The 23,376-nt window shown below is 36.4% G+C and overlaps 1 protein-coding gene across 4 annotated transcripts in view; it reads right to left on the bottom strand.

Annotated features, from left to right (window-relative positions):
* The window catches only part of GRM8 (glutamate metabotropic receptor 8), a 774,850-nt gene that overhangs the window by 269,365 nt on the left and 482,109 nt on the right, over positions 1–23,376 (bottom strand). For all 4 annotated transcript variants that reach the window (XM_043589415.1, XM_043589416.1, XM_043589417.1 and 1 more), the window contains exon 7: positions 8,423–8,623. In XM_043589415.1, coding sequence (XP_043445350.1) covers positions 8,423–8,623 — 201 coding nt within the window. The remainder of the gene's footprint in view (positions 1–8,422; positions 8,624–23,376) is intronic.

Here is a 23,376-nt window from a genome sequence, read left to right on the forward strand (position 1 = left end):
TGAATGGCAGAGCTCAGATAAAAGCCTGGGAATATGACAGGAATATGACTCTATGTGACATATTGTTGGTGGATTCAATTAGAAACAGAACAAAAGTGTGATTTGGCTTTCTTGTTTTTTAATAAATTCTTGTAAATACAATTATTTCAAATATTTTCCTTAGAATGTATTTCTAGAAGTAATGATATGTGCTGAGCAAATACTCTGAAAAACAATTACACTAATACCACCCTCACCAAGCATATTTGGAAGAACCAATATAATTACCTTTTGATAATTACTATTATAATTTTCAAGTCTTTGTAAACTTGATAGGTAGAAAACAATATTTTATTGTTGATTAAATGTTCTTTATTTGATTGCTAGTGAAAGTTAACATTTCTTCAAATGTTTACTAATGTTTACGAGTTTTGCCAACTGACTTCTTCAAGATGTCATCATTGGTGGCTCTTTTTATATCTGTGATATTATCCTTTGACACAATAACCCAAATATATGCCTTACTTTATATTCTGTTTTAAAAACTGTGTTTATAATCATTTTTAACATCTGACAGTGTTAAAATGTTACTAAATCAAACATGTCTATTTTCCTGTTATAATTTCCTTCACTGTCCAACTCAAGAAGCTTCCCCGTTCAAATCTAATGGACTGTCTTCTATTTTTTTTTCTTTTGCTTCTTTTTCACTGAAGTCTAAAATAAATCCTGGGGTTCCTGGGTGGCTCAGTCAGTTAAGCATCCAACTCTTGATTTCGGCTCAGGTCATGATCTCACAACCATGAGACTGAGCCCCAGGTCAGGCTCTGTACTGGACGTGGAGCCTACTTAAGATTCTCTCCCTCCCTCTCCCTCTGTTCCTCACCTTCTTGCGCACAAACATGCACATGTGTGAGCTCTCTCTCTCAAAAGTAAATTATAAACATTTTAAAAAATAAAAAATAAAATAAGTTCCAAGTGGATAATACTCTTATGTGGAGGAATCATCTCACTTGATCTTACTGTAAATTGATACTCAATGAATAAAATGTCCTTTCCCTTTTTCATCTTTATCACATCATAAATTCATATGTAAATATGTACATATATATGTGTAAACTGATTTATTTATTATCATTATATATTTCTGGTTATTTCTGTCTGGTTCCATATACCATAAGCCTATTCAGCACTCGGTCCATACTGGATTGATTATTATAGCTTATCATTACGGTTAAATATGAAATGTTTGGTAGAAATAAATTTCTCTTCAAAATCATTTCAGTTATTTTTATTAATTTATTCTCACAATTAAAATTTTAAATATTATTTCAAATTCCAGAAAATACTCCTTTGTCATTTTGGTTGAAATTATACTAAGCCTGAATACAGATTACTCAGAAAAGTTTAACATTATTCTTATAATTAGTTTTTCTGTCTACAAACAAGGAATGTCTTTCAATAAAGTTGTCTTCATATAGGTCTTTCATATTTTTTGGTCCAATTTATTGCAAAGTATTTTAAATATTTTTGCAAAGGAAGCAGAGTTTCATTTCCCACATATTAGTCAATGATTTCTTACTAGTATAAAGGAATGCTCTTCAGGTTTTTAATATTAATTTTTTATTTGATCATCTTCCTGAAGTAAGTACCTCTAATATATTTTTCAGTGTCTTGCCTTGAGATCGAATCATTTGAAAATAATCATACTACTATTTTTTCATTTTTAGTAGTCATCTCTGTTATTTTTGTTTCATGTTTTATCACTTTGGTAAAAATTTATAGAATATTAATTATAGTGGTAATAGGAATAATCCATTTCTTTAATAGTAATAACAACTATAAGTATATAATTGGTTGAAGTCTAAGAGTCTAACTTTATCATGTTAAACATTTATTCCATTACTAGTTAATGTTTTTGTGTTTCTTACAGAAATGAGGGATGTATTTTAATTAAATAGCTTTACAGAATCTTAGGAGATATTCATCATTGTCTTATTTAACCTATTAGTGTGTTTATAATACACTTCCTAATATTAAGTCATACTTATTTCTTTTAGATAGTTTAAAGGTATTTTATGCAAACAAATTTGCTTCAGAATCAGACTACAGTGTTCAGCGACACTCAACATTGTAGTAGATATTTGCATTAAGTACCTGAAATCAATAAGGTTTCTAAAAAAGAAATAAGACGCTGGTAAATTCCACCTCTATCCTAGTCTCTGTAATCAGGCAAGTGTTCACGTATTTTCCTTAGAATATTGAGCACTGAAATGGTTAGACCACCATCTCAGTGGTGAGTTCAGAGAAGCTGACCATTCTTCTTCATGTCAGGAAATCCAACCACAGTACAAAGACTAGCATTACAAAATTCCAGAGTCGATTCCTCTCTCAGATTCTCACAGATTCTATGTGATTCTTAATTGTGTCTCCTCTAGCCTAACAAAAAAACACACCCTTAAAGAAGCAATGAGATTCTGAGATCGCAGTGGCATCACCGCTATCAGGTTTTCAACTCTCTGCTCACTTTGCTCAACTTTTCCCCATAAGTCACTTATAGAAAGTTCCCAAATGTCCCTTTCAACCACGGGGAGTGTCCCATGACAACCACGTCTGCACTACTTGCTCCTTGCCACTGATAATTTGGAACCAATCTGACATCCAACCTAAGTTTGGCTAATGAGATTCAAGGTTCCAAGAAGTTATAACTGGAATTTAGAAATAAGTATTTCAACCACGGAGAGTGCCCCAGGACAACCAAGTCTGTCCTACTTGCTCCTTGATAATTTGGAACCAATCTGACATCCAACCTAAGTATGGCTAATGAGATTCAAGGTTCCAAGAAGTTAGAATTGGGACTTAGAAATATGTACATGTTAATTTTAGCAGGTGCCCTGAAGAAATAGCTGCTAAATTCTAGAAATGTAGATGGCCTTCAGCTACCTACCCTATGGACCTAAAAATGGGGAAGACCAACATAAACAGAATGAAACAAAGCAGACAGAGAGATGTTAGGATTTCTGGTCAGTTTTTAGTTCTTATAACCAGTCCTTTCCTTAGGCCCTGTTGTATTCAGCCATGGGGTTTCTTGACATACCTTAATAAACTCTTTCTTTTAATTTTTTTTAATGTTTATTCATTTTTTTTGATAGAGACAGAGCGTGAGTGGGAGAGGGGCAGAGAGAGAGGGAGACACAGAATCTGAAGCAGGCTCCAGGCTCTGAACTGACAGCACAGAGCCTGATGCAGAGCTAGAACTCACGGACTGTGAGATCATGACCTGAGCTGAAGTCAGACGTTTAACCGGCTGAGGCACCCAGGCGCCCCATAAATTCTTTCTTTTAGCTTAAGCAAGTTTAAGGGGCTTCTGTTACCTACAATCAAAGATTCCTGATTAGTATGCTGCTGTGCCTGCCCTGCCCCTGATGTGAGCTCAAATACAGAGAAAAGGAGTTAGGAGATACCACTGGAATTCTATCGAACACTTTTTCTTTATGATAAATAAGGTTCTCATGGCAACAGAAAAATCCCTGATTCTATACAAGATGTAAGTATCAATATTTTATTGCCTATAGACCAGACGGAAGGAATTGACATCGTTGCTTAAGTTCCTGAAAAATCTGAACTCCTCTCTTTATTTTGTGTTTTTCTTTTGATAAATCTTTGGATTTAAAAATTTATAGAAACAGTGTTTTGTTCAAATGGTAGCAATAAAAGTAATCCAAAAGGCAGATCTTTGTTTCCCTCTGGCTCCCTGAGTACAGAGGATAGGTTGAGAAAAGTTGTAACGACCACATGAGTAATTACAGATATGCTATGACTCAGAATGTACTTAAAATACACATGCAGAATATGGTTCAGGTTTTCTATTGATGAGAAAATATCAGTTTGAGTGATTAAATTCAATTAAACCACCATTGTTGTTTAAGTCTTTGATGGAAATAGTACTTTGTAGTTTAATAGTTTTACTAAGGGTTTTCACCCTTAACTAGTTGTGTTTAGAATCATTCTGGCCTGAAATACTAATCATTCATCATTCGAAATTCCAAGATGATTGTTATGTTCTCAGTTAACAATAGACTGGAAGAAGCATGACCTTTTAAACCAAGTATCTTTAAACCATTGCTTAATTAGGCATACCACACACAAGGTTACAATCTCAGCAAGACTGAGTTTTAAACAGTTCCCTTTAATTTTATACCAATGGTCTGTGCAGCATCCAGCTGTTCTGGGTCCTTCACCTCCTGCTATTACAACTGGAAGAAGAGTCTCCCTTCATACCAATGACAGTGTTTTACAGTCTCAATTAAAAGGAACCAGGAAAAGCAACTTGCCTTAATATCTCATTAATGCCAGAAAGAACCAGTTTAACAACAATTTTTTTTTTCTACTCAGCAATTACACTTTAGGGTAGACATTATCCAATACTGAAAGGGGCATTACTAAATAATTCCATCCAATGGGTCAGTTTTTTAAATAACTTGAGAGTACATTTTGTACCTCAGTGATCCTGACAGAAAACCTGGAAGGCTACACTAGACAAAATTGACAGTTGCCTTACAAAGCTCATTCTTTGACAACTGGTAATAGCTATGCTAAGAAAACTTTTATTATGTAGTAATTTTTTGTTGTCATGTACAGTAAGCAGTTCTGGGTCTAGTCAAGTACATTCTCAACTCTTCAGAATATTCAAAACTGATCTCAAGGAACCTGGGGTTTGGCCAAGGTTCCCCTCCTACTTCCAGGCTTTGGGAAGTGAGTTGGCTATCTCACTAGGTGAGAACACTGACCATCACTAACACAAACCACTCAGTCAGCGTTAGGTAATAGTTGTTAGCTAAGTTCCCAGCACACATTCTAGGTGTCTACTTTCAGTTTCTATGAAAGCCCTGTGAAGAAAAAGGATATTTCAGTCTGTGGATTTGATGTGCACTCCATGTAGCTATTGGTACATTTCAAAGTACCTCTAGGACAGGCAGGTAGCACTAGGGGAAGTGGAGAGTCCAAGATTATGGCTTCTCCTTCAACCCCGTGGTTCTTATTTTGACTGGCTGAAATGTTAGACTTCTGAGTAGCATTCTTTTGAAGACAGAGTTTGAAAAGCAGATTATAAGGGAAAAGCTCTTCATTTATTCTTAATAGAATATGGTAATCCCCATATCATCTGAGCTTGAAAGAATTGCAAATCTAGATCAAAGATTATCTCCCTCCTCCTGAAAACTCTTTTAATAAAATACCCTTCAGTGTTAGAAGCATTACATTCTTGGCTTTGATTGTGGGTATACGTACAAAACAGCCAAAGAGAAAGCTTCTGCTTTTGCAGTAAAATTTTGTTAAATAACATTGTTTATGAGGCTGTTAAAATCCCATATGATACATTTCATTTAGAAATAGTTTCCAAGAGAATTAACTCTCTCTTTAAAAAATAGGTAGGCTTGTTTCCATCACATAATGAAAGTTACGTATCCCACTGAATGTCTCTTTACATTTTGGCTGCTTTGGAAACTCAGAACCTGATGTAGTCCTGTCTTCTGGTTACCATACTTCTTTCTTCCTCCTTAAAGGGGATAGATAGATAGATAGATAGATAGATAGATAGATAGTATACTTCTATTTGAACCACCTTGTATATCTTTTTTTATCATAAACAGGATGGGAATTAATAATTAGTGAACACTAACAGATAAGCCAATAATGAAATTTAAAAATTGATGAACTCCTGGGGCACCTGGGTGGCTCATTTGGTTGAGCGTCTGACTTCGGCTCAGGTCATGATCTCACAGGCTGTGAGTTTGAGCCCTGCATCAGGCTCTGTGCTGACAGCTCGAGCCTGGAGCCTGTTTTCAGATTCTGTGCCTCCCTCTCTCTCTGCCCCTGCCCCACTCACAGTCTGTCTCTGTCTTTCAAAAAAATAAATAAATAAATGTTAAAAAAATTTTTTTTGATGAACTCCCTGAAAAATACTAAAGCTCAGAAGGATTATATAATCCATGATAATCTGTTTATGCTCAAGTCTCTTACCTTGTATCATCAGTTATTGGAATACCGACAAGTTTCAAGCCATTAGCAAAATAAATCTCCAGGGAGCTCAAAGAGATTCTATTTTAAGTTCATACACTAAAATTCATGTATTTTATGTGATCCTCACATCTGGATCCACATGTGATCCTCACATCCTCACTTACTCTTGTATCGGACACAATTCTATTATGCTTCGGTCGGCTCCTGTTGCTTCAAGATGAAGAACAAATCTCACGAATGGCCTATAAGGGGCGCCTGGGTGGCTCAGTCGGTTGAGCGGCCGACTTCGGCTCAGGTCATGATCTCGCGGTCCGTGAGCTCGAGCCCCGCGTCGGGCTCTGTGCTGACAGCTCGGAGCCCGGAGCCTGTTTCAGGTTCTATGTCTCCCTCTCTCTGACCCTCCCCCGTTCATGCTCTGTCTCTCTCTGTCTCAAAAATAAATAAACGTTAAAAAAAATTAAAAAAAAAAAAAGAATGGCCTATAAGACCTCTCATGCTCTATCTTACTCTTCTCTCTGACACTCATTTCCTTCAGATTCACCTGTCTCCAACTCCCTAGAGTAGGGAGGGATGTTTCCCTATTACAAACCCTCAGTTCAGCACACCTCTACTTTTAGCCCTCATTACAGATTATATTACTATCCCTTTGTGTGCTTTTCTGATTCACATCTAAATTCCCCCAAGAAATTCTAAATCTCATATCTGCTTTGACTACTAGTAGTGTATCTTTAGCACCTATCAGAATGCTTAACACAGTCTACATGCTCAATGAATACATCTTGACTAAATTAATGAAATTTTATATGTACTTCTCTGTCCGTAGTGGGTTGAAAGAAGCAAATTATGGAAGAGACCAGCCCCCAAAACAATCACAAAAACAGCACTTTGGTAAGGTGAAAGGGGGAAAAAGACTAAAAAGTGGACAGAAGAACTCAGAAATCACTGAAGTCTAGAGGCACATTGTCTTAATAATCATTAGGCTTTAAGATGTTTTTAAGAGTCTTTAATAGCATCATTATATTACAGTATGGTATAATAATAGAAGTCATCAAGGAAGGGTTTGGCTTTTATCTATGATTAAGATAAGAGAGAAACTGGTAATTTACCTTTGAAATACTTTAATCTGGTATTTCTTTAAAGATTTTCCCATCGTCTGGAGGTGAGCTTCAGTTATTGAGGAAAACATTCATTTGCGTTCCTCTTCACACGTCCTAACTACATGGATAAATGGAGTGTTCCCAACCTCATGTAAGGATAAATAACCTTGCATTATAATACCCCTCCTTTGCTCAGTTTTATAATTGCAAGAAAATTATTTTCAAATTCCCTTAATATTTATATTCATAACAAAAGGATGGTTATGTAATGTCTCACAAAAATTCTGCTGAAAACGAGGATACTCTGTGTTGAATGTAAACCAAATTTTGCCTCATGTTGCCTGCACAAAGCAAAAGAAGAAGTTTCCTCTTGAATTCTAAATTGAAGATGACCTTGTGCTTTTTTGAGAAAGGCTGGCAGCTGAGGTCACTGGAGTGTATTATGATGGACAGTGCAGCGCCATGCATGGCTCGGAGGCATGTCCATTGTGTGGATTACAGCCAAACAGAAAGAATTAGACAGCTCAGAGCATTCTAACATTTCATTTGAAAATAATGGTCAAAATCATGGGCAGCAACCATTACAACTTTCATGAAAGAGCAGCAGCATTCAATAATTCCATCACTTCAGACAGGCGTTTGGCTATTCTTAGCCGAATACTATGGGTCCAGCATATTCTGTATCAGTTTCTGTGACACTTACAGAAAGCAGCATTTCTGCTTCAGCAGGAGGCAAATCCCATCTACCCTGCGTTGTATGTGGTTCTATCTTACACAATGCAGCTCATTGCTTTAAATTGACCAAATCATTGAAAGTGATACAAGGAAAGAGAAAATGCAGAAACTTAACATGGCACTTTTAGAATGTAAACGTATAGCCACTCCAAATCATCTACTTTCCTCAGGTCAACTTACTGTTTAAAAAGCTTAAAATCAGTTTCAAAACAAAATATCTACAATTCTTTCTCTAATAATGACACAAACAAAACATTTTAAAAGAAATCTAATCTGTTGTCAATGGTTCCAAATGAGTCTCCTAAGTTATTTCTGAAATAGTGATATTTAAGTAGAATATTTTGATTGATAGAGGCTTATTTTTAACTTCTGCTTCTTTCAGGAGCAGATTAATGTTTCTTTCAGGAGCACAGAAAATATGTTTGAGATTTAAAAGCAGGTGGAAAAACTCACACTTCTGATTAAAAGGGGAACTGCTTCTAATCCTGTGCTTTCCACTCTGTTTGTGTGTCTTCTATATTTAGTGGGGGGAGGGGACAGATTCTGTCACTTCTAAAGTATTTATTGACAAAAAAAAAAAAGTTGTAACTTACCATTGAAATTGACAGCCCGAATGTAACCAAGTAGCTCTTTCCCGTCCACCGTACTCATTCGTGGGCAGAGACCAATGTATCCAGGGCAGAGATCTTTGTGCATGTTGTGCAGGGCATAAGCCATGGAATATACTGCATCAATTACAAATTGGACCTTTCCTTCCTGTTCATAAGATGAATCCCTCGCAATTCTCTCCAGCCCTGCAAAAATTAAAAAACAAAACAAAACCATCAATTGGTGTTAGATCCACTAAAATATGGCATTAGGGCTAAGATTTCCACATATGAGGCACACTTAATGAGACACAACTATTTGATTTTACTCCCAATTATTTTAATCCTATACTTACTGAGTCAGGCTTTTAAACTGGGTATTGAATTTTTTATTTGGAAAGAACAAAAACTATTCCATTAGCAACAAAAAGATATTAACTAAGTAAAAACATATAGTTTCATTATCTTTATTTCCACCTTATTGAGTCCTATTACATTGTACATTCTAATAATTACATAACATTCTGGTTGTGACTTGATCTTTTAAGTAAAATGTGCAGACTTTGTCCTTTTCATCTACTTCAATTCTAGGATCATCATTTAATTAGTGTCTCAAAGTAAGGTCTTTTTTCCCTCCTCCCATATCTATTCTTGTTTTGAATGTGCTTCATTTACTTGGGCGCCCTTTTTGTATATATTAAATGACAGTATTTCCTTAAGTAACCCAGCTATCTTTAGCAGAATCATTCGACTTAACTTTTTTTCTTGAACTCAGTTCAAGAAGAAATGATTACTAGAATAAGGTTATTTAACATATCTACTACCTAATAGACTAACCTTTTATTCCCTTGTTTTTTCCTTTCCTTTTCTTTCCTTCATAGGAACTTTCAAGTATACAATACAGTATTGCTAACCATAGTGACCATGCTGTACATTAAATCCTCATCAATTTCCTATTTTAATTTTCTGTTAAAACGATGTAGAGCTCTCAAATTAATTGTCATTCAAAATAATTGTACCTGTGTTTGGGCATATTTAAGGCTGAGAATTGGCTTTGGGGATTGCCTTTAGCATGGCGTTTATCATTTAATATTTAATAAAAGCTTACAATTTAAAATGGAATGTAAATTTGATATTAAAATCAGATAATGTATAATTAGTTATAATCCAACATTCTCATTTTGAAGATGAGGAAACTGAGACTCATGGAGGAGGAGAAGTTCACTTTGGGCACAGAGGGCAGGTATGGAAGCCTTCCCAGGTCTCAGACTTGGAGCCCAATATTCATTCATTCCCCTGAAAAGTATGGTGAATGGCAAGAATGTGCACAAGAAAAAATTACAGAAATGATATTGAGGTCAGAACCAAAAAGGATCTCCCAGCACTTCCACACCCTACCAAACTTTATACATCCACTAACGCTTGGAGAGACCTAAAGCAAACACTTGAAACTTTCCCATGGAGGTCACTTGGTAACCTTTAAAAAATAAGTAGTCTTTAAGTTCAACAAATATTTTTCTTAAGACTAATTAGTCAGCTGAATTAAAATGGCTGTTTTATATTTGGGTTTTTCTTTATCTTTTTAGGGTTATTTATTTATTTTGAAATAGAGTGAGAGAGAAAGAGCATGAGCAGGAGAGGGAGGGAGGAAGGGAGGGAGGGAGGGAGGGAGGGAGGGAGGGAGGGAGGGAGAGAGAGAGAGAGAGAGAGAGAGAGAGAGAGATTCCCAACCAGGTTCCATGCTGTCAGCATAGAGCCTGATTTGGGGCTCCACGTAGGGTTCAAACTTACAAACCATGAACCATGAGATCATGACCTGAGCTGAAATCAAGAGCTAGATGCTTAACCAACTGAGCCACCCAAGCGCCCCTCTATTTGGGTTTTTATAGTCTGATAAAACCACTGATTTTCTTGTAGATAAATGTGACAGTCAATTCCTTCATTCTATCCATCTAATCACTGAACATCTTTTCTTCTGGTCTTAATCACTTGTTACATGCTGATCCTTTAGGTGCTGCTGGTTGGTTCCCTATTCTCTGCAGTCTGTCATAATGCTGAATTCTGTTCCTCCTTTTTAGACAAGTCTGTTCAGATTTTTTTGATGACTCAATTTTCCATTCCCCAAGATTGAGTCCCCTTTTTCTGTCCAACCTCATAATCCATTCATTTTCAACACCTTAACTATTACTATTTCTATGGTCTAGACATATATATTTGAATTCAAAAAGGTTGGTTTTAGAGTCCAAAACATTAGATCAACTCATAGTAATCAATTTAATTCATAATAGACTCTAGCAGTCTGATAAATTAGTTTTCTAGGACTTTCCTGTCAACTAACTGCTAGCCCACATTTCCAATTGCCTATCATATTTCTATGTAGTCTGTTTCTATGTCAATCTCAATAGATCTAAAACCAGGCTATCATTATAGGGAATTACTTCATTTCCCTAAAACCTCCAATTGAGGGTTATATAAGTTTGGAAGCAGTGAGGAAAGATCAGTTCTCACAAAGAGCACGTACAAGGTGCCAAAAGGTATATTGATTCCTTCAACCTGCATTAGCTGTATGATCTAAAGTAAGATCCGTGCAGGTGTGGGAGCACTATCTTCTCCCTGTCTCTGTGTGGCACTTTGTCTCCTGGGTACTAGGACAGCACTGCTATGTCCAGAATGTCATTAAGTGACCTATGAAAACAGCCCTTTCAGCTTCTGCTAAAAATTTCTCTCCTGTAGTTTTAACCACAAAGTAGACAATTCATAAATAAATATTGAAGAATGGTCACAGGAACCAAAAAAAAAATGCAGTTGTTTCTTTAATGATCTTATCTGGTGACCAACTGCTCTGGTTAGTCCAGAATTGAGGTTGGTCTCAGGATACAGGACCAAACCCTAGATAGTCCTATGTAGACCAGCATGGTTGCTTTTGAAAAAAAGAGGCAAAATGACACAGAAACGTAATGATACAAGATGGAAAAAAACTACTTTGAGGGTAGGTCCTTAGGTCTATAAGAAGATCCCAGTTTCATTTATTTTGCATCACTGATTTAATAACTGGAAATGAAGATATGCATCCAGAGCAGTTGTTCACTTTTTGATTATCTTCTTACGTGCAGATTCCTTAGGGTCACTCCAGATTTACCAAATCAGCATCTCCCAATGTGGGGACATGACTAATCTGTAGTTTGCAAATACAGACATCTAACTGCCTTAGTACAAGCTGCAATAACAATACCAAAGACCAGGTGGCTTATAAACAACAGAATTTACTTCTCATAATTCTTGAGGCTAGAAGTTCAGACTCAGGGTAACAGCCGGTGAAGGGTGTCTTCTGGGTTGCAGGCAGCCATTTTCCATTTTCTTATTATACCCTTACATGGAAGAGAACAGACTTCTGTTGACTTTTTTTTTTGAGAGAGAGAGAGAGAGAGAGAGAGAGAGAGAGAGAGAGAGAGAAAGTGCATGTGCATGTGAGCAAATAAGTGGGGGAGGGGCAGAGAGCGATGGGGAGAGAGAATCTTAAGCAGGCTCCATGCTCAGCCTGACACAGGGCTCAATCTCATGACCCTGAGGTCACGACCCTGAGCTGAAATCAAGAGCATGGCTCAACAAACTGAGCCACCAGGCATCCCTCTGGTGACTTCTTTTAAGGGTACTAATCCCATTTATGAGGGCTCTATCTTCAAAACTTCATCTAATCTTAATTACCTCCCAAAGGCCCCACATTCTAATACCATCATATTAGGGGGCAGAATTTCAATATATAAATTTGGAAGGGACACATTAAGTCTGTAACATTAAATTTCCAGGTTATGTTTTTTGTAATTCTGCTCTGTAAATCCCTCTGCTACACACACACACACACACACACACACACACACACACCACACTTCTGTGAATATTGTTTTTCTGATTTGTTTTCTTTTGTGTACTTTAAAGAAAAGAGAGAATTTCTTTATCTCTATTACCACTGGGTGGAGTATGAACAGCAGGCATAGAAATGGCAAAAATGCCCAAGCCAAATTGATTCAAAGAAAGAAATGGCTGTGAGAACATTAAAGAATTTGGAAAATTTTCACAATCCATGCAATACATGTAAGAGATAGTTGTATACGAATGTTTTATATTTTTAAATTTACTCTATTCCAAAGAGTTCTGGATTTAACATATTATGATTTTACTTTAATGCTACTGCAACCTCACTACCAATTTATAAAGATATTTCTCAACATTCAATAATTGGGATAAAGTTATATACAATACTTTCCTGATAAATTTTAATGGAGATACCCTAATTTATTAGCATATTCTTGCTTGATTTTTCCTAAAACAATTTCAACTTCATACATAATGGATTTATAATTAATTCTCAAATACCATGCATATTATGAAAGGGACGTATTTAAGTTTTCACTTGTCAAACTATTTATCCTTAACTAGTTATAAATGAGTAGTATGGGTGGAGATTAAATATGTCCAACTTTGCACTTCTTTTTTTTAATAAAAGTTCAGAAGGCTGTCTAGCGACCATTGTCAAGGGAGTCAATGAACATTGTAAGACTCCATCAATCTATGTAAGTACATGGTGACAAACTAAAAGACTGAACATTATCACCATTTCTAAATTTTAAAAGAAATAATTTTATTTATTTCTGGGCCATTTAGACAATATATTTTTTTATTCCCTAACATTTCAACTTCATGACGACACTTAAAGATTTTACAAGAGCTACAGTGTGCTCCTTGCATCCTATATTTGCTTTTTTTATTCATCTTAAAGAGGAATTTAAGAGGCTGACAGTGACTCATCAACTTAATTGGCTGTAAAGTTTCATTATGCTATAGTTTCTAAAGTTAGCACTAATGTATTGCTATAAAGTGCTAAATATTGTCAAAGGCTATATGTCAGCCATCTATTTAAAACATTGTAAAGTTGTGATGTGCTTTAGTGTGTAGCTTAAAATTAACAGCATATAGCAAAGTTTTGGCATGGTGAGAGATGAAGTCAGCCTCATAAATTTTATAGCAAGATTGTTTTATGTTTTCATTAATGAAATCTAAAACATCTGACTGTATCTCATGATCCTGGACAACAGAGTAAGTCCTTACTGGTCTAAGCAGTACCACATGCACCTCAATTAAGGTCTTTTAAACATCACCGTGTATTTTCTTGGTTTTGAAAAGGCAAGTCTGCTCGCATTTGCAAAGTGTGTATCTATGACAATGTGAGTTCCTAAGATGAGCTTGACATGAATTTTAAATTCTTTGACTGACAGATAGCTGTTGAGCTTGGTTTTCTAAAAATTTCTCATTTCTCAGGGTATGGTTTAGTTTTACAGATTGAAATTAGGGTTATTTTCATTTTCCTGAAAGTATGTTAATGTAATGATGAGCCAATAAACCAGTCGATTCAATGAAGAAAGAAAAAAAAAAAGGAAGTCCTCTCAGTTGTTTTATTCCTGAGAACCCAAATATCCAATTGGTTCATCTTTTACTATAGTCCTAGCAGAAATAATCCCACATTCTAAACTTGCAGGTTAAAAAGTATTTATTTAGTTTCTCCCTTGACTTTTTCTTAAGTATGCAGGAACTATCTTAAAGAATTAAATTGTTTTCTTGCAGTCACTGTTGAGAGGATGCCGGGAGGAAAAAGAGAATCTGTGAGCTGCTAAGAACACATTTATGCACCTAGGACCAGATTTACAAGTCATTCTGAATTCCACAACAATCCCATATGCCTCGCTACCTGATGCACCAGAAAAAAGACTGTCATGTCCTACATCAAGCTTTCCTAATACCTCACACGTATGTACTAACTGCACAGTGGGTGATTGAAATCAGTGAACCACACCAGGGACAATCAGCGAGAACCAGAAAGAACGGCACAAGGAGTCCCTATCAAGTCAGCCAACATAAGACACCTTTTACTGAATTTAAACTGACTTGGTTTCAAGGATACAATGGGGGAAGGATGGGCTAGAAACACAAGCATATTCAATTATACGGGAATATCTCCAAAGCAGTAGGATTCACAGATGTAGTGTGTGCAACCCCAGACTGCAGGAGATGAGAACATGGGCCCCGTGGTGAGACAGAAAGACAAACTGACTGAGAGAGGCAGCTGGCTACAGAGAAAGAAGACCGGCCAGTGGGGCAGACCTAGATTCAGGTTCCAGCTAAATGGCTCAAGGCAATTGGCCTTGGGCACATTCCTGAACTTCACGAAGCCTGGGCCTTCAGCTGGGAAAGTTGCCCTAGGGACCTCTGGGATGGGACACCCCATCTTTCCAGCTTCCTCTGCTTGTACCACCCTGCCTCTCCCAGCTCCACTGTAGGTCCTTGAATGTAACATAATTTTCCCACCGCTGGACTCACTTAGATGTTCACTCTGTAACTCTCTTCACTCCTTCCTGGATGCCTCTTTCTCATCCTCCAAACTTCAGGTAAGCTGTCAAACCAAATTAGGCTGGAGCACTGATATTTAATTTTTAAAAATATAGCATTCCAGATCAAATCCTAGAGGATCTTTAATGCCATGCTTAAATACTGAATATTGTTCAGTTGGAAACAGAGAGCCATGACCAATATTTAAAATGTTTCTGGGAGTATGTGTGTAATAAATTGAAGCAAATGTAATTTGAAGGCAGACATACAAGCTGGGAGGCAGGGCAGATATAAGTTGAAACAGGAGGGGAAAAAATAATGAGAGAAAATATATTTCAGATGTCAAACTGACAGTATTTGGGCACCTGATTAAATATGGGAGTAAGGGTTGAAGGCAATCAACAACCCAGGGGTTTTGAGGCTAGGTAGTAGAACACTGGCAGCATTAACAGAATTTGGAAAATCAGGTTAACAAGGTTTGTTTCTGACAGTTCTCCTACTGTATCAAGACCTCAGTTAAAATAACTGATTTTTAATACTCTGCAGTATTTATTATATCCTCTAACGGAGTATATAGACTTTATATAAATTTGTTGAATTATTTAAAGAGCAAAAGATCCAAATGTTTAGAGTAATCATGTAACAGTAATATGGCTGATCATTTATTTATGACATTGCAAGAATTTAAGTTGCTTTGGAGTAAAGTACCATTTGCAGCACTGTCTTGAGACCAATGGTATGAGAAGTCAAAGACCTGCAATCCAGTTCTGAGAGAATGACCCGCTGACTTTGTGTCCGTGGTCAAGTTATGAACTGTCTGGCATTTGTTTACTTCTCAGTAGAAATTAGATGACTGAACGAGATAATCAATCAGGGTCCCTTCAGTTCTAAGGTTCTGGATTCTAGGGTATGTTCTCTTATTTGTTTCTTTTTATACTCACTAAGATCACTGCAAGATTGCATAATGGTATGAGTGAAAAAATACCAGTAAAAATGATTCAAAACAGTTTGGGATATCAAGTAACTGGGCTCCCATTGAGACCTGGAAATTCCACATTAACAAAATACCAAACGTCAGCCTGGATTTCTTTTCCTGTATTGTCAGTCTGGTTAACTGAGTCACTACATTTTCATTCCTCTTAGACTTGAGCTATATATCAAATCTATTTCCTCATGAAGGAGAAAAGTATCAGTTCTTTTGATCCAATGGTTAAAGAAACCAATTATGGGAAATAAGGTCAGAATAGTAAAAGGATGCAAATAATTAAGATGGACAGGGTCCTTCACAAATAGCATCTCATTCATCCTAAATTATTATTACTCCTTTTTTAAATAAAGGAACTAAGCCTCAAAAAGCTGAATAATTCACCCAAGATCACACAGTTACGGCAGTAAATGATAGTCAAGTCTGACTCAAAACCTTGGCCATTTACTATTACACCTCCTCCTTCTTTGTGAAATTTTGTTTCTTCCAACTGGGGCTTAACTTTCCCTTCTCTGCTTAACTTCTAGCCATTAAACCCATGATTGATTTGTATCCTATGTGAAGCAGCAGGGAGAGGTTGTGTGTGTGTGTGTGTGTATGTGTGTGTACCTTTAAAGAGTAGTGAACAGGAATTAAAGAATATTATAAAATAATATACACTTTTACAGAAATACTAATAAATATTAACAAATGGCAATATTTATATTAAAATATGCGAAAAGGGGAAATACATTTATATAACATTATTTTTCTGAAGTATAAACAATTCATCTTGCTTATAGATTTCAGCCATACACATGAGATAAAATCGGCATAATACAACTGAAATTCATAAGCAAGAGATTAGATATTTGCGGTGAAAACCAAAGCTAATAAAACTTATAAATTAATATTATAAAAATTAATAGAATATTTTAGCTCTGAAGGTGAGAGTGTATATGCATGGACGTGTCTGCCAGATTTCTCCGAGAAAGTAACATCAAGCTCAAAAGAGAATTCTACACCTAAGATTCTGCTTTGTACATTCTGCAGCAGGCTTTGTCAAGGACCTGTATAAACAGATGTATTGGACTAATGAACTAATTTGAGCCAATACCTTATCTATTTACAAACGGCAGAGAAAATGAGAAGATAAGGGTCCTCTGCTGAAAGTCACTTGCACTCTATTTCTTCTGTAATTTAAATATAGTCCCAAGAACTGAAGGCTCTTAGCTGCCTGAGGACACATCCGAGACACTTGTAAATCAACCCCTGAAGAGTGCTCCAGCAGCCCACAATGACTTCTCTCCTTTGTGTGCCTGGCAGGAAACGGAAAGTGCTTCAGGCACATGCCAGGTGTCCCCTTCAGGTGTTAAATTTTCCATGCAATGCCCTAAGGTTTTTAAAACCCTGAAAAACCTAAGGTAAGAGGCAACTAAGATTAAGAGTGTATCTTCAGGCAAAACAACCAGTTTTTAAAAAAGATGCTCAGAAGAGGAAATTATTTCATAGATATATCCCTAAGTCCCCAAACAAAGAAAAGGCATTTGATTAAATTCAGATAGTTGCATTTCTCTACATAATTATCTTAGATCCTGCATATCAGAAACACATTTTGATTCAAGAGTGTACAAGATTATTGACAGAGTTAACTCAATAGTTAGTAGCAGAGTTTCTCTCTTGAAAGCATATTAAAACTCTCCCATAGAAGAATCCAATTTTCCCTCCATAAATCTCCTTTAGCAGACAGGACTTATAATGCCCCCTCCCACCCCAAAATATGTTATATAGTCATTGCAGACCTTAAAATGTGGCTTAGAATCTGCCTTAAATTTTTTTTTCTGATTTCAAAAGCTAATCAGTATTAGTAGAAATGTGAGAAAAAAGTATCATGAAGAAAATAAAGAATATTTATTAGCCCACCATGTTAACCACGATTTGCATAGTGATCTATGTCCTTAGCAGGATTTCTCTATTTTCCCTCTTTATTTTTAAAAATTAAGAAGATTCTGTGTATATATATTTAATATGCTATATTCACTTCACCCATAGTGAGAATTTCCCGGTATTGTAGGAACTTGATACTTGCATTGATACTTGTTTTGATATTTGCATTGTAGTTTGTTCAATGGATTCAAGTTTTGCATTTAACTGTTTTCTGATACTCAATGTGATATTTGGTGCAAAGTAGGGATCTAACATTGTTTTCCAAATTATGAGCCAATTCTTCCACACTATTTATTGAATGAATATTCTTTTCCCCATTAATTTATATAAGTCACTTTTAACACATATCAAACTCTTATACCTTCTTGGATATGTGGCTGGAGTTTCTGCTCTAGGCCACTTGTCTGTTGACATGCCAATACAGTACTACCTTTTTGTTACAATTACTGTAATTTTATAATAAGCTCTACCATCTGTTCATGAAAGTTCTATCAATATTCTTATTTTTTTGAAATTCTTGATAGTTCTCACAAATAAACTTTAGAATTATTTAAGCTACTTCCAAAAAAACTGGAGCTTTTATTAGAATTGTATTGGTTTTTAAAATTAATTGCAGAAGACTTGAAATAGCTGCAATATTAAGTGTCCCATTTGGGGACACAGTGTCTCCATTTATTCAAATCTCCTTTTGGAATCCTATGTCATTCATGCATTTCTTTTTAAAACCCCTCAATATTTTGTGTTTTCTAGCTTTATGAAACAATTTATTTTTTCATTTTATTTTTAACTGGTTAATCTTGGTATAATTAAATTTCAGTTCATTCTTAATACTCAACATTTTCTTCTCCCCTTATTTAAACTCTATGCAACATAGAAGGCCCAGATTAAATTCTATCTCTCACAAAGAAATACAAGAAAAACGCAAAAAAAAAAAAGCATGAGTTCTGATATCAACAGATCAAGACTTGAGATCCTTCCTGAATCTCCTATTCTTTACTCACAGAATGGGAATTTATACCTATGATGCATGGCTGTAGTGAGAATTAAGTGAGAAAATGCAGGGCATCTAGCTCATTATATAGTGAATAAACACAACTATTTGTTCTGTGGGCTACAACATACTTAAGCTTCTACAGCGTGCAATACTCTTCCAATTACACAAACAAAAGAAATCCCAACATGAACCCAGGATATATATTCATATACTCATTCAATAAATATGAAAGAGGCAACTTAGTTCAATGATTAGCAACAACCACTCTGCAGTCAGTCTGCCTGGGTTCAAATCCATAACACCATGTACTAGTTATGGGACTTAAAGTCTCTAATCTCTTATGCCTCAGTTTCCTTATCTGTCAAATGGGAATAATAAGTACCTCTCCCATAGGATTGTTGTCATAAGTGAGTTAATTGTATAAGGCAGTCTGAAGAGTGTGCTGAAAACAGTAAATACTGTATAAGGGGATGTTGTTATTATTACCTTATTATCATCATTCAGTAAGCTTGTGTGATATTAAGCACTGAGCTAGATACAATGGTAAACTAAAACTCACCTCATCGCTGATGTCATGGAGTGACACTTGGGGCTAAGATCTAATGGAAAAATGGTTGTGAATTAGGGGATAAAGGGAAGCAGGGGGAGCACAAGAGGCAGGGTGATAGCACTGGCAAAGACCTAGTGATAAAAGGGGTAAGAAGAGTACGAGGGGCTGAAATAATGCCCAGGTAGCTGGAGCTGGGCAGGAAGGAGTGTGGCCTTCCTGATGAGGCCTGAGGCGGGTAGAGCAGATTAAGGGACTTTGCAGGCTACCTGGAATCAATCTGTCTTCTTCCTATGCGCAGTGGGAGGCCATTGGAAGGTGAAATAATTGGGTTTCCAGTTCAAAAAGAGCACTGGATCAGGAGACAGGAAGGAAGAAAGAGTAGTTAGAGTGGGCTGGTTGGGAAGTTGTTTCATAATCTGAACAAAGGGCATATGGTGGCACGGGCTAAGGTGATGATGAAGATGGAGAAGTATAAATGCATTTGAGACATTAGGAGACATAATTAAAAGGATTTGGATGGAGCTAAAGAAAGGGGTGCTGCCAAGAGTGACTTCTAGGTTTCTGGCTTATGTATCTGGGCAGACCCTGCTGCTCAGTGAGACCAACGATGCTGTCTAGGCCAGAAATATATTGTCCCTCCCACCAGATAATCACATTTTTGCCTAATGGGTGATGAAGATGGTGGATTTGTTCTTGTTAAGATAGGCCAGGGAAACCCCACTAGCCTGCACCTGAAAATTCTGTCTGCTCCCTTAGTGCATCAGGAATGTACCCTGCCTGATTTGTGGCATTTGTAAGTCCAGGTCAAGGTTTCTCCTGGGGTTCATTATATCTATTATTATTTACAAACTCCCTAGGATGTGAACTACAACCCAGGAACTGGGAAAAGAGATGGCCCAGGAATTATTTCCAAGACTATGTTACCGGTCAGCAACTGGCTTCAGTCATTCTATTTGCAAGTCATTAATCATATTCTCTCAGACATTCTCTTTGGGAAAAAAAAAAAAAAGATGAACAGTAAATAAGACAGTCTGCACTAAGCATGCACACAGGAAAACAGAACTTTCCCCCTTTCCACTCTCTCTAGTTCCACCTTCCCACTCCCCTACTCTCTCACTCTTAAAATTTTGTCAACAATGACATAATGCCACTATAAGAACACATACAATGAGACCCGAAAACTTGCAATTAATAAAATAGGAATGCTCGCATTAAAACAATCTTCAAAATGATCCTGTCTGCTCTTTTTATACTTCATGACGTGACCTATCAGTGGTTTTAAAATCACTGTAGTGGATCACAAACAGCATATTTTTAGAAAACAGAAATCCGTGCATTGCACATAGTAACAGGAAGCGTTGTTTCTTGAAACTCTCATTACAGTTGCAAAGGCACCTATGTACGGGGTTACCATACACAATAAATCACTAATCAAAAAGAGTTTGAAACTCACTGACCTAGTCCAGTCTTCTTATTTTACAAATGTTGAAACTGAGGCAGAGGAACATTGAGGGATTTTTCAGGTCTGACATATCATGAAGAGGCGCAGCTAGAAACAGAACCCTACCACCGAACTCCACGATTCTTCCCTTTATATCATGTTGCCTTTTTCAGCTGCATTTTCTCTCCCTTTGTAACTAAGTTCCATCGAGGATAAGTAAACCTTGAGGGTATATCAAAGTGGCTTTGTCCATGAGGAATTGAAAGCCTTGAAAGAGATTAATTAAATCAATTATGAGAAGAAGTGAATAACAAGAAGGTGTGGGTTACCGTAACGTTCTCTCATGCCACCATAAAAACGATTATCGGTGAAAACCAACAACATTCAAAGAACCATGTTTTTTGGCTGAAAGTGTCAAAAATAGAAAAGCAAAGGGCTTTATAACAGGGATTTCAATTTTAAAAAGAAAACCAGGAATACCGTAAGTATAAGATGCATATTCTTCAAATGAAAATTTTAGGGCATCTGTGTGTAATACTGGAGCACCCAGATGAAAAAGGAAAACAATCATTGCCTCTGTGCAATGTGGTCAATCCTCTGGGTGACTGACTGGGTCTTTCACTTTTCTTCCCAATTTTAAGGGTCACAGCACAGGCGTGGGTATAATGCCAGTGGCTGATTAAAGCAGGTCACAATCTGTCTGGGAGAGTTTCTATGCCATCCTTCATAGGGACAGGGACCAGACAAGATGACCTCTCTTGTTGCCTTCCAATTAATTCAATCAGCCTCTGCTTCTATCAGACATCTTCACGGATGCAGACCGTCCACTCATTTCAAGTCTTCATCAGGAATCAGTAAACACAGAGGCTGCAGACTGCATTTAGTGAATCAGCAGGATTCATTTTTCAGTCATCATTTTTGATTTACAACTTGTTTCTAAATATTATTTTCTCTCTCAATCATCTGAAACCTCATGAAGGACAGGGGCTGGCTCTGCATCCTCTGAGTACCCACTGGGCATAGCATGGTGCCCAAATCTGTCTTAGGTTAACATCAATGTTTGTTAAACCAATCTGAACTGAGTTTCGTTCCAAAGAAGGACATATCCATAAGATAATCCCAATTAGCTGTGCATAAAGCCTTCCCTTTTTAACATTTTGTGAAGTGCCACTCTAGGAAACTATATGGGATATAATAAAGTACAACTGGGAAAACTTTTTTTCAAATAAACAAAAGCTATGCCTTCTATTTTTATGTTCAAATAAATGTGCATAAAAGGTAGATATCGGTAAGGGTGTTTTGCTTCTTGCTTCTCTCCACATGGGCTGGTAGGATAATTTCCATAATAGAGAAAACAGACCATCTGAGACTAACTGCATCAATGTTAAAACAGCAGATCCAAGATGAGGTAAGTACTCATTTCAAAACCCTCATAAATCAGGAAACTGTGGCTGTACTTCATCACTCCCTAAACAATAAAATATCAGTATTTATTAAGCAGAACTCCTACACACTGTTGCCTAAGATTAAAAAAAATGTAGCTTTTGACTAGGAACTTACCTTACGGTGGAAAAGGAGTAGATCTGTTTGACAAGTCTTTATTTTTTTTTAATCTAACTAATATAAAGTGTATTGTCCTTAAGCATTACATATAAACTAAATTGTCACTCATGATTTAGTGTGAGTCCTATCTAGACCTAGAAACTTTCCAAAACAGAAGTGGAATTCTGGCCCCATAAGGAGCAAATTAACCACCAAGGGTCTGTTCTGGCCACAAGCCCTGGTCTCACCTTGAGAGATAGAGCATGACCTTTTGGAATCTCTCATTATTACTCCTGTATACGAATGCCAAAAAAATTTTTTTTGAAAATATTTTCATCTTTAAACCTTCAATACATGCAAATGCAAAAAAGAATTGAAAATATTTTCATCTTTAAACTTTTATCACATGCTTTGAATATCAAAACACATTTTGTGCGAAAAATTATAAATAGAAATTTGATATATTTAGAACCAATGTGAAAATCATAGCCTGAGATGCTCTTTAAATTTAGTTCTAACAAATCTGCTTTTTGGATTCTGTTCTCAGTGGTTTATTTTTACTCCCCAAATTATGTTACTACCATCAAGGACTTGGATAGAAACAGGGAGCTATGATAAAGGAAACATTTAGACATAATGGCTCAAGTGTATAAATGTTCATAAACAGTCTTCTTTTTAGAAGCAGAGAGGAAGAGACCTAACATTTCTCATTTCTATTATGAGCCAACCACCATGCTAGACAAATTGGATATGTTCTTACATAATTCTTGCAATAACTCCATGAGGCAAGTTATATTATTCCCATTGTTTTTTCCAGAAAAGAAAACTGAGTCTCAAGTTTAAAAGGCCTGCCCATTGTCACAGACAGTAAGTTGTAAAGCCAACACTCCAAACTGTGTCTTGCTTTATAGTCTTACTCAAACTGTCTTGCATTACAATTCAGGTCTAAACAAAAAAAGAATGTGCCCAGGTACAACATAATGAATTTATATTAAGATATAAACCTGTTGCCAGATCCTTGGATAGACCTATCTCATTTAACATGACTCTAAGCACTTGGTAAACATCTGGCCTTTGACTTTCTATGACAGTCCTGTGTGCTCATCTTCTGTATGAAGTAGTCATTTTTAATATGAGTTTT

The sequence above is a fragment of the Prionailurus bengalensis genome, chromosome A2, assembly GCF_016509475.1.
Source record: "Prionailurus bengalensis isolate Pbe53 chromosome A2, Fcat_Pben_1.1_paternal_pri, whole genome shotgun sequence".
Taxonomy (NCBI): Eukaryota; Metazoa; Chordata; class Mammalia; order Carnivora; family Felidae; genus Prionailurus; species Prionailurus bengalensis.